We start from the raw sequence: 10,979 nt of genomic DNA on the forward strand, positions 1-10,979 counted from the left end.
TTATACCGTCACTCAGACTCTTCACTGCAGACTCGGCGCCGCCTGGCGGTCACACTTATACCGTCACTCAGACTCTTCACTGCAGACTCGGCGCCGCCTGGCGGTCACACTTATACCGTCTGGCATCTGCCCGAATAAAGCCTTGTAGACAGTGACCGTGTGTTTCCCTCCTTACAGACAGAGACTGACCGCTGTCATATACAGTGATCACAGCAGAGGGATGAAGAGGATCCAGAGCGGTCAGAGAGCACATCACTGAAATCGAGAGCACACAGGAAAGTTGCCTCCACTGTGGTTTTCCTGCGAATCACCGGGAAACAGGATTAGTGTCTATAAAAGAATCCGAGCTCCTGCCTCAGTTCGTTTGTAAGGTAACTGAGTTTCTCATCAAACTAGATGCCAAAGTATTTACACTCATTTAGTCTTTCAGTAATGGATCCATGTAAAGTCGAAACATTTAAAATGTTATTTTCAATATGAGCCGGTCTGGAAAACATTAACTTAGTTTTGTCTGCATTTAGGACTCATTTGTGGCTTTGGAGTGCGACTTGGAGTTAAAAGAGCACTTCAGATTTTCATTGGCTACCCTCGCTGGGTTTACAGTACAGTATAACACTAATCAGCTTAAAGACGCACTGTACATTCTTTCACTGTAGATACAGTTTCATTCATATAGATTGAAAACAACTGTAGTAAGATCATCTATAACCAGCACAGCAGCTGTAATGGTGTTATGTTTTTTCCTGAAACCAGACAACTGTGCTCAAAAGTTTCCCGGGAGAAACGACTGCAGTTGATCATTACTGACAGCTTTAAGATTAGCCTGTAACTGTTTAGATCCGGTATGTCTCCATCTTCATGCAATGGGGTTACACTGGCTATTTTCCAGACACTAGAGACTCTACCTGATAAAATTGAGAGATTAAAAATATGAGCAACAGGCTCTGAAATGATTGGGGTTGCAGGTTTTAAGAAAAAGGGATTCAGTTTATCGCCACTGATCTTCTAGGGTTGATGGTTAAAAGAGCTTTTGCGACCACACTGAAGGAAAAGGCGTGCACAGTAAACAGGCGTTATGACTTACAGCATCTTTGCACTCAGTAACCGTCATTCTGTCAAATTGACAATCAGTTTCACAGCTGTTGTGCAAATGGAACAGACAACAGGTGAAAATTACTGGCGATTAGCAAGACTCACTCAATAAAGGAGTGGTTCTGCAGGTGGGACCACAGACCACTTCTCAGTACCTTTCTGCTTTCTGGCTGATGTTTTGGTCACTTTTGAATGTTGGTGGTCTTTCACACTCGTGGTAGCAGGAGACGGACTCTACAACCCACACAAGTGGCTCAGGTAGTGCAGCTCATCCAGGATGGCACATCAATGTGAGCTGTGGCAAGAAGGTTTGCTGTGTCTGTCACTGAAATGCTCTCACTGAAGCTCGCTCAGCATATCTGGCCTCGCTGATCGAGAATAATAAGTATAATCCTAGAGTTCTGTTTAATGAGATTTCCCAAATCACACAAAATCAGGCAGGTACTGAACCAGAAATTCCAGCAACTCTCACCAGTGAAGTTTTTATGGACTTTAATAATAAAATTGATAATATTAGACGACAAATTCAACCCACAGTATCAAATTCAAATCCAGCTTGGCCGTCAATTGACGTGGCTGATATAGAACAAAACACAGCTGTAGAAAAGAGCCTGGAAACCTTTCACCCCCTCCCACAGCTGGAGCTAGAGAAGATGATCTCTTCTGCAAATTACACAACCTGCACACTCGATGCAATTCCATCAAAATCACTCAAAGAAGTCCTGCCAGTCATTATAAACCCAATCTCAACTATAGTAAACTCGTCCCTTAGTCTGGGCCATGTACCCAAAGCTTTTAAACTAGCAGTTATCAAACCTCTGATCAAGAAACCAAATCTTGATGTCACCGTTTTGTCTAATTACAGGCCTGTTTCTAACTTACCGTTTATATCAAAGATCTTAGAAAAAGCTGTGGCCCAACAACTTAGTTCATATCTACACAAGAACCATATATATGAAAAATTCCAATCTGGATTCAGGCCACACCACAGCACTGAGACGCTCTAGATAAGATAACTAATGATCTTCTTCTTGCCTCTGATCAAGGCTACATATCTCTCTTAGTGCTACTTGACCTCAGTGTGGCTTTCGATACAATAGACCACAATATTCTCCTAGAAAGGTTAGAAAACATGGTTGGAGTCACAGGGACGGCCCTATCATGGTTCAGATCTTACCTATCAGAACGTTATCAGTTCGTTAGGGTAAACAATTTATCTTCCAATTATTCAAAAGTGAGATTTGGAGTTCCGCAGGGCTCTATATTAGGACCATTACTATTTACACTATACATGTTACCGTTAGGCACAGTTATAAGTAACCATGGCGTAAACTTTCACTGTTACGCAGACGATACTCAACTGTACAGATCAGCCAAACCTGATGACCAACACAGGTTAAAGAATATGGAGGACTGTGTAAAAGACGTGAAAGGCTGGATGTCACGCAACTTCCTATTAAACAGTAACAAAACAGAGGTTCTCCTTCTGGGTCCAAAATTAGCAAGAAGTAAATTACCAGATTTAATCTTAAATCTCGCCGACTTTCCAGCCGCACCTGGACTAGCAGCAAAAAATCTCGGCGTTATAATAGATTCAGATTTATCATTCGATCAACACACAGGCGGCATCACTAGGACAGCTTTTCTACATCTTCACAACATCGCCAAGATCAGAAATGCCCTGTCCCTGCGTGATGCAGAAACACTAGTACACGCCTTTATTACTTCCAGGCTAGACTACTGTAACGCGCTACTGTCAGGATGTACGAGCAGGAATTTAAACAAACTCCAACTAGTCCAAAACGCCGCAGCCAGGGTCCTCACTAAAACTAGAACATCTGATCATATCAGTCCAGCTCTATCATCACTTCATCGGCTGCCTGTTAAATTCCGTATTGATTATAAAATCATTTTATTGACGTATAAAGCCCTACATGGTCTCGCTCCCGAGTACCTGCAAGACCTTATTTCTCATTATGAGCCATCACGACCACTCAGATCCCAGAGCGCTTGCTTATTAATAGTTCCCAGAATTCCTAAGGCTGCAGCTGGGGGAAGAGCTTTTTCTTATAAAGCCCCCAAACTCTGGAATGATCTTCCAGAAACTGTTCAGTTTAGCTTTTGGTAGCTAATGTTCCCCCCTAGATAAAGGCAATTCCAACTAATTCCATCTCTCTGCTTTCTTTCCGAATATATGACTGCCCACCTGTCCGGCCGGACACTGATGGACGACTGACTGTCGAGCTCTCCCGCTACCCACTTCAGACCAGCTGCCCACACCCCAGCTACCACCACCTGCCTTGGACTAGCTGCCCACCCTACACTGATGTTCTCATAGACTCCCAGTTATTCCTAATACCAATATTACTGCTATTAATATTAGTAATATATTCACTCTGTAGGTAGTCTGACCAGAGGAGGACGGGTCCCTCCTGGTGAGCCGGTTTCCTCCTAAGGTTTCTTCCTCAGTTCTGAGGGAGTTTATCCTTGCCACTGTTGCCCCCTGGCTTGCCCACCAGGGGGTTTTACTTTTTTTTTTTACATTCTTGTTAAAACTTTGTCTTTTCTGGAATTCTGTGAAGCTGCTTTGTGACAACATCCGTTGTAAAAAGTACTACAAATAAATTTTATTTGATTTGAATTCCAGCCTGGATCCAATAAGCTGCCCCACCCCCTTACTGAAATCTAAAACATCTGATCCAGCCAATCAGGGCCTCAGGATGAGACTCCAGGACCACAGTTGGAGAGCACTGATCCAGGTGCAAAAACAGCTCAGTCACAATCTGTAAACCCCACAACTCACAAAGCGAAGTCACCAAGCGTCCAACTTCTGCTGCATCTCTCACTACAGAGCTCCAAACTGCCTCTGGAAGCAACATCAGCTCAGAAACTGAGCGTCAGGAGCTTCACGAAATGGGTTTCCATGGCCGAGTAGATGTACGCAAGCCTAAGATTACTGTGTGCAATGCTAAGTGCCGGCTGGAGTGGTTGAAAACCACTACTGTGAAACCGAAGCATCAAGTACAGCGATCTCTAACTCTGGTCCAACCTGTATCCAGTAAGCGGCCCTGCCCCCTCACTGAGCTCTATGAAGCTGGAAGAACCCAAATCGACCCATGAGCTCTGACACCGAGTGAACACAGTTATTAATATTAAACTGGCACTGGTCAGTTTATCCTGTCAGATTCAGACTGAAACTCTCACTGAGCTGTTAATTAAAAACATCTCTAATAAATCAAATACAACACAGAGACGACACATTCACCACAGAGAACACTGCACTGTGAACGCGGGGGTTTTCAGTCCGAGCTCCACAGTCAGGACTCAAATCCTGAGAATCCTCAGCCTAATGTCTGGAATGCTTTAAAGAGCCCATATGCTGCATTTTTTTGTGTTATGTTTAAAAGGCCGTTTTGTTACTGTGTCTTTAAGACTGATCCAGGCTGAGTGTGGACTGTGTGTCCTCCAGAGTGAAACTAAGTCTTACATAAAGAAAGTTCAGTTTTCTCTGATCTCGCCCTTTAATGACTCTACATTTGATTTAATGTGACAGATCAGACTCTATCTCTGGATCCCATTAATGAATCGGTTAATAATCACACTTTAAATACACGAGAGCATCGTCTTCCTTCATGTGTCAGTAAAGAAAAACACTAGACGCGTCTTCAACATTTTCTTTTCTTTTTATTGATCCATTTTCACCATGTCATCATCTTCTCGGAAGACAACACTGTTTCTTTCCCTAGTTTTTCCTGCTTTGGCCAAAGAGGGGCGATTGGTCCGAAAAGCCGAGCAGTACGGAGCACAGCGACATTCACTAAACACACAATCAATCAAACATTAACAACTAAACCGATTAAACCGATCGGGGAATCAGAGTCGATACACAGTTAGTTCTGATCTCATGTCTCAACACTGCCACCCTAATGATCGCCTGTCTGAGACCGACTCAGCAGCGATTATTAATCAGGCAGCTGTTTTTCAGCGCTTCTCAATCAGGATCCCCTGCAGAGCCAAAGTTCTGCACTTCGACATAAGAGCGTCTGATTAAGATCTTTACAGCACAGAGATTAAATAGCTCTTTAACAAAGTTCCTCAGAGTGAGAAGCGCTGCTGTAATCAGGGTGAAGATGAGGATGATGAGGGACGATTACGTGCCATAAACAGTGACAAGAAACTCCACTGATTTTTCTACATTTCTGCAGAATTAAGCGGTTAAGATGTAAAGATGTAAAGAGTGGATCGATGTGAAACGCTCTGTTTTGCAGTCAGACTTTGAAAATTTGGTGGAATTCCCCTTTAAGAAGCAGACAAAATACCAGACAGAACAGATTCCATATATCAGGTCTCATCATTCCCAAAACAAACGCCTGCTCAGCAGAGTGATGCTGCATAGTGTCCGGCTGTGCTGTGTGGAGAGTTCTAGGTAAAGCTGAGATGTGGAGGTTCTAAGAGCGACTGAACTTGTCAGTGGTTCTAGAAACGAACAGAGTTAATACCAGGTTCATCAGTGCATTAACAGAACCCAATGAGATGAAAATCCACTGTGAGACGACGCAGAGCAGAACAATCAGAGCAAATCAAAACCGACAGGACAAACAGAGTTAAACGACAAGCAGACAGATCAGCTCCAAACCTCCAAACCTCCAGAGCCCTGCACCGTTCATTTCTGCTGTCTGATTTTCGCTCCGCATTATCAGCCGTTTTGGCGCTTTTTCTGGAAAATCGTCCTAAACCTCAGAAACCAGGACAGTGTAAATTTAAATTTATTGGCACCGTTTAAGACGACGGAATGTTTTGCGCTGAAATGAGTTTATGCTCCACACAGCTCCAATAAACAGTCGGAATTTTAATGTATTGGCATTAAATTGATGCGAGTGCAGTTATCAATAATCAATAATCAATAATCACTTCTACATTAATCACAATGTAAATCAAGCGAAAGCAGAAAAAATGCGACTCGATTATGTTTTTAAGATCATTTCTCTTTTTTGGTCCACAGGAAGTTAAGATGAGCGCAGATTAACGTAAAGAGTAAGGAGGTTCAGTCCAGATTCGCCGAGCACAGATCAGGAGCTCTGCTCGCTCCAGCATCACAGATCAGAGCAGCAGATTCACTGAACACGATGAAGAGATGGAGATGGATCCAGCGGAGCGGAGCGGGTCAGCAGAACAGCGGGCTGCGCTTTCAGGTTAGAGGTGAGGGGGTATTTGGCATGTTAACGTGGCATGAGGGGCAGGTGGGCACCGCCAGCGGGCAGATGTTCCTTTCAGGGTGTTTTTGGGGTGGGGGCGGTGGGGGAATGGGGGGCTGTTATTGAATGGTACCAGGTGTGCTTTTCATGCGAGCTTCAGAAACTTCTCCACGGTGTCCTCCTCCACTGCCTCGGAGAACATCACATAGTTCTGTTAAAGAACAGAAACACAGCGATCATGAGGTTCTGCATAGAGAACATCAAACAGCCCAACAACAACAAAACAATAAAAAGCTCTACTGTTACTGTTTCAGTAAGTGATGGCAGAGCTGCAGCGCTGATCCATATCAATAACATTAAACACTGGAGTCAGTATTAATAAAGTGAATGAATTCTCATCAATTAGGAGTGTTAATAATATAATCCTGACCGTTTGCTGTGACTGGCCTGTTTTACACACTTCTATAAACATTAATCAGAAACAGACACAAAGAAAAACAGTGACTGTGAGAGTCGGAGCGTTACAGAATCAGAACAAACGACCCGTCAGAACTCTGACCACCTGACCCTCCTGTGTTCAGCGGAGCAGTGAAGGAGAAAATCGCTGATCTGTCTTCCTGATCTGTTCCGAGTCAGCGAGTCGGTGTCTAATCTAACTGAATCTAGAACGCTGTTTGTTTGTAGTTCCAGCAGTGAAAGAATACATTTATTCATTTTTCTGAATACTCATAAATAAACGCGCCCCTTCTTACCCCACAGTACTGATCTTCGTTGAAAATCTGCGGCGGAACCGCGGTGGGGTTTCCGGATTTGGTCCTCATCTCATCGCGGAGAGCTCCGTCCGCCGAAATGTCAATGAGCTCATACTGGATGCTTTTACTCTCCAGGATCCGCATCACTTCAGCCTGCTGAGACTTCACCTGAAATCCAGAGCAGCATGACAGACCACCATCAGAGACCACCACAACTTTAATATCAACACAGAACCCGACCATTAGAACCTGCAATAATCACTTCAGAACCAGTGCCTGTATTACAGAAACCTCCTCACTCTGAAATCTGATGTTTAGTCTCCATGACGACTGAATTCAGTTCAGTATCTATTCCAGAATATCAGCTCCTCCCTTCATGACCTCATCATTAACTCCAGATCAGAAAACAGCACCACACAAACATCCTGACTGGACTAAACCTCCTAAATCCTGTCCTAACTTTAGGATGAACCCCAGCAGGGTCCTGACTTTAGGATGAACCCCAGCAGGGTCCTGACTTTAGGATGAACCCCAGCAGGGTCCTGACTTTAGGATGAACCCCAGCAGGGTCCTGACTTTAGGATGAACCCCAGCAGGGTCCTGACTCCTGTTTAAGGCCCGTTTCTCTGGTTCTGAGGCGGCTGAGTCAGGCAGCGTAGTTCACTACCAGCATAATGAGCTCCATTTATTCCTACTGTAAAACGCGGCTTTCACTGGGAGATGTTTTTCTCTTCTAACTCTGCGTTTTAAACATCTCAGACGCTGCCGACTCGAACTCCACCGCCCCTCTGATCACCTTCCTGTGTTAAAGTAGATGATGGAGTTTTACAGTGATGGAGGTGAATAATGAGGAGGCGGAGCTGAACGTGTCTTTTAATTAGGAGGAGGAACATTAGCGCACTCGGCTAAAGCTGTTGGGAAATGGAGACTGAAACTGGGGAGCGGCAACTCTGATAAACTGCAGGGGGCGCTTTGAGTAACGGCAGGGAGCGCTCTCACAGCATTCACTACTTACAGTTCATCACTCTTTAGCTCTGTTTGGCCTTTTTTACATTTTAACATTATTTTGATGACGTGTTTAAGTTTCAGCTGTGTGTTTATGGTCGGTTGCCAGGAAACAGACATGACAATTGTGTAGATTAAGATTTAGATTTTTTTTTTTTTTTTAGAATTTACAACCATTAGTCTCTGTGCTTGCACACTGTAAAGTTAGACCTCAGCATTTAACCCCTCCGTGCGGTGAAACACCCAAATACATGCACACTAGCGAACACAAACACTAGGGGGCAGTGAGCACACTTGCCCGGAGTGGTGGGCAGCCCTATCCACGGGGCCTGGGGAGCAGTTGGGATTAGGTGTCTTGCTCTAGGACACCTCAGTCATGGACTGTCAGCCAAGGGGATCGAACCGGCAACCTTCCGGTCACAGGGCTGGTTCCCTGACCTCCAGCCCACGACTGCCTCCTAAGTTTAGATAAGATGCTGTAAGATAAAATTCCTCAGTTAAGATCAGATTTGCTGCTGTAATATGAATTAGTATAAAATCTTATGTTGACCCGTCAGATCTGAGCCTAAAACAGCCCCAGACCACAGTCACACCAGACTCACAGTAGAGCTGGACGATTTTCGGACTGAACCCTGAATTCAGCGAGCCAAGCTGCCAGTGAGTTGTGGTTGTGATGTCACAACAGATGGAGGTCTGGTTGATAAGTTTAATAAGAAAAGACAAAAACCACCAGTAGAGCTAAATTTAAATGTTTGTTTCATTTCAGTCCAGTTAAATATTAATTACAGTCTGTTTGTAATGAAACAGTGTTCAGTGTTGTTGAAGAGCTCAGTACAAAAAACTATTTACACAATTTTCCCACTTTTAGCGCTGGAGCTACGAGGCCAGTACTTGTAGCTAACAAACACTGGAAGCCAATAGTCACCCAAATCAAATCATTTCTCTAAACACCTTCTGAAAGCAGCTCTCAGAAACCTCGCAGCTCGTTAATGTGGGTTTATATACGTGCTTTAGGAGGCAGTGTGACTCGCTGAGACACGCAAACATGACGTTTATAAACGGAATCAGCAGAGAGTATCGAATCAGGGGTGCTAAATCTTTTTCACAGCACCACCTTTTGTTAGGGATAAAATATTTCATGACTCTCTCGGAACTCCACGCTCACAAAACCTGGACTCCAAAACGCACCTCCGCTGACGGACGACATCTGCAGCAGAAAAAAGAATAACCCGTCCTTTAAAGGGGAACTCCACCCATTTTCCCAAATCTGTGCATAATTAACTGGCTGGGATGTAATCAGAGCGGTTCTGAACGGTTTGGTGTGAATCGCTCTGTTCTAGTTAAACTGACCAAGTCAGAACCTTTCACAGTGGTGGTGATAGGAACCAGACGTCCCTCTAAAAGCTCCTCACAGTGGTGGTGATAGGAACCAGACGTCCCTCTAAAAGCTCCTCACAGTGGTGGTGATGGGAACCAGACGTCCCTCTAAAAGCTCCTCACAGAAAGTTCCTACATGAACTGGTTCTGAATTCACTGCCTGATGACTGAGACGCTGTTTTATGAGAGTTTAGAGAACTTCAACTCCATTCATGGTGGAGGGAGACATGCAGGGCGCTGTGCGGCAAAATAGTCCCCAAAGAAAACTCATTATTCCAGATTTTCCACTGTTTTCCATCATCAACATTCCAGATATGTCCTTACTCTTCCTGTTTGGCCCCCAGGTTGATCGTCTCGACCTACAGAAACAGTTCAGCTCTTTATCATATAAAGTTCATCACTGCACACAACACCACACACAGCAGCTACACACAGGCTTTACAGACTGGACACACCCTCTCTGCCCACTCAGTGACCACAGAGCAGTGAGTCACCTCACAGCCTGTAAACCAGGATGTCCTCCAGTTCTGCTTTACAAGCCGAGCTGACTGACAGGGACACGCTGTCAGAGCAGCAGAGGAAGTTGAAGGACAGCCCAGTGACCACACCTCGGGCCGAACCTCAGTCCAGCTTTAGCCTCACACTTTCTGGAGAAGCGTTTAACTCATCAGGACTAATTTCATGTCGTCTCACGATGTTCACATCTTTTTCGAATTTCCCGTTCCACCTTAAATTCCGCCTGGCGCCAGAATGTAACTGCTGCACCATTTAAGGTGGAACGGCGAATTCGACAAAGAAGCCACTTCCGCCTCTTTCACAGACAAACCACTGCCAACCTCCGCGCGCACACGGGTCAGACAGCGTTTATGAGCGTTTGTGAAACTATGACAGCGACTTTAGCCCTCGATCATCTCGTGAACGGAGGGCCACGACTTCCGTTCTTAACACGGAGGAGTCTGCACTTCCTGCGCGCGCCCCTCATTAAATACCGTAAATATGTTAAATACGCGCGACTGCGTGAATCTGCAGGTCAGCAGCGCCGCGGTGGGTGCAGCCCGGCCGACTGCGCGAGAGAGAGAGAGAGAGAGAGAGAGAGAGAGAGAGAGAGAGAGAGAGAGAGAGAGAGAGAGTGAGTGAGTGTGTGTGTGTGTAGAGAGAGAGAGAGTGTGTGTGTGTGTGTGTGTGTAGAGAGAGAGAGTGTGTGTGTGTGTAGAGAGAGAGAGAGAGAGAGAGAGAGAGTGTGTGTGTGTGTGTGTAGAGAGAGAGAGAGAGAGAGAGAGAGAGAGAGAGAGAGAGTGTGTGTGTGTGTGTGTGTGTGTAGAGAGAGAGAGAGTGTGTGTGTCTGGGTGTGTCTCCTCTAAGCCCCGTGTGTAGAGTGACCCTCTCTCTCCGCAGCTCTGCGGACGTCGAAGTGACCGTGCTCACCTCTCTCGACGCGGTGACGGTGGTGTAGTACAGCCTGACGCCCATGTTCGCTGCGAGTCTTTGTGAGGGTGAATGCGCTCAGAGCTCGGATCTACAGGCTCTGCCCGCCATCGCTCACCCGCTATTCGCTGAT

The 10,979-nt window shown here is 45.3% G+C and overlaps 1 protein-coding gene across 1 annotated transcript; it reads right to left on the reverse strand.

Annotated features, from left to right (window-relative positions):
• Nucleotides 1–4,756: 4,756 nt before the first annotated feature.
• On the reverse strand, nt 4,757–10,979 carry sh3bgrl3 (SH3 domain binding glutamate-rich protein like 3). The gene is made up of 3 exons (XM_017686561.2): nt 10,847–10,979; nt 7,040–7,207; nt 4,757–6,498 (listed from the first exon to the last, which is right to left on the reverse strand). Exons 1-3 carry the CDS (start codon nt 10,889–10,891, stop codon nt 6,433–6,435), a joined length of 279 nt encoding a protein of 92 aa, XP_017542050.1. The 5' UTR covers nt 10,892–10,979; the 3' UTR covers nt 4,757–6,432.

Source organism: Pygocentrus nattereri, chromosome 1 (genome assembly GCF_015220715.1).
Source record: "Pygocentrus nattereri isolate fPygNat1 chromosome 1, fPygNat1.pri, whole genome shotgun sequence".
Classification (NCBI taxonomy): Eukaryota; Metazoa; Chordata; class Actinopteri; order Characiformes; family Serrasalmidae; genus Pygocentrus; species Pygocentrus nattereri.

Excerpts from the sequence above, each read along its gene's own strand:
- sh3bgrl3 (XM_017686561.2), bottom strand. The coding sequence starts at position 10,891 with ATGGGCGTCAGGCTGTACTACACCACCGTCACCGCGTCGAGAGAG. Across the intron at positions 7,208-10,846 it reads CCGTCACCGCGTCGAGAGAG|GTGAAGTCTCAGCAGGCTGA; the intron begins GTGAGCACGGTC and ends TCTGGATTTCAG. Across the intron at positions 6,499-7,039 it reads ACGAAGATCAGTACTGTGGG|AACTATGTGATGTTCTCCGA; the intron begins GTAAGAAGGGGC and ends GTTCTTTAACAG.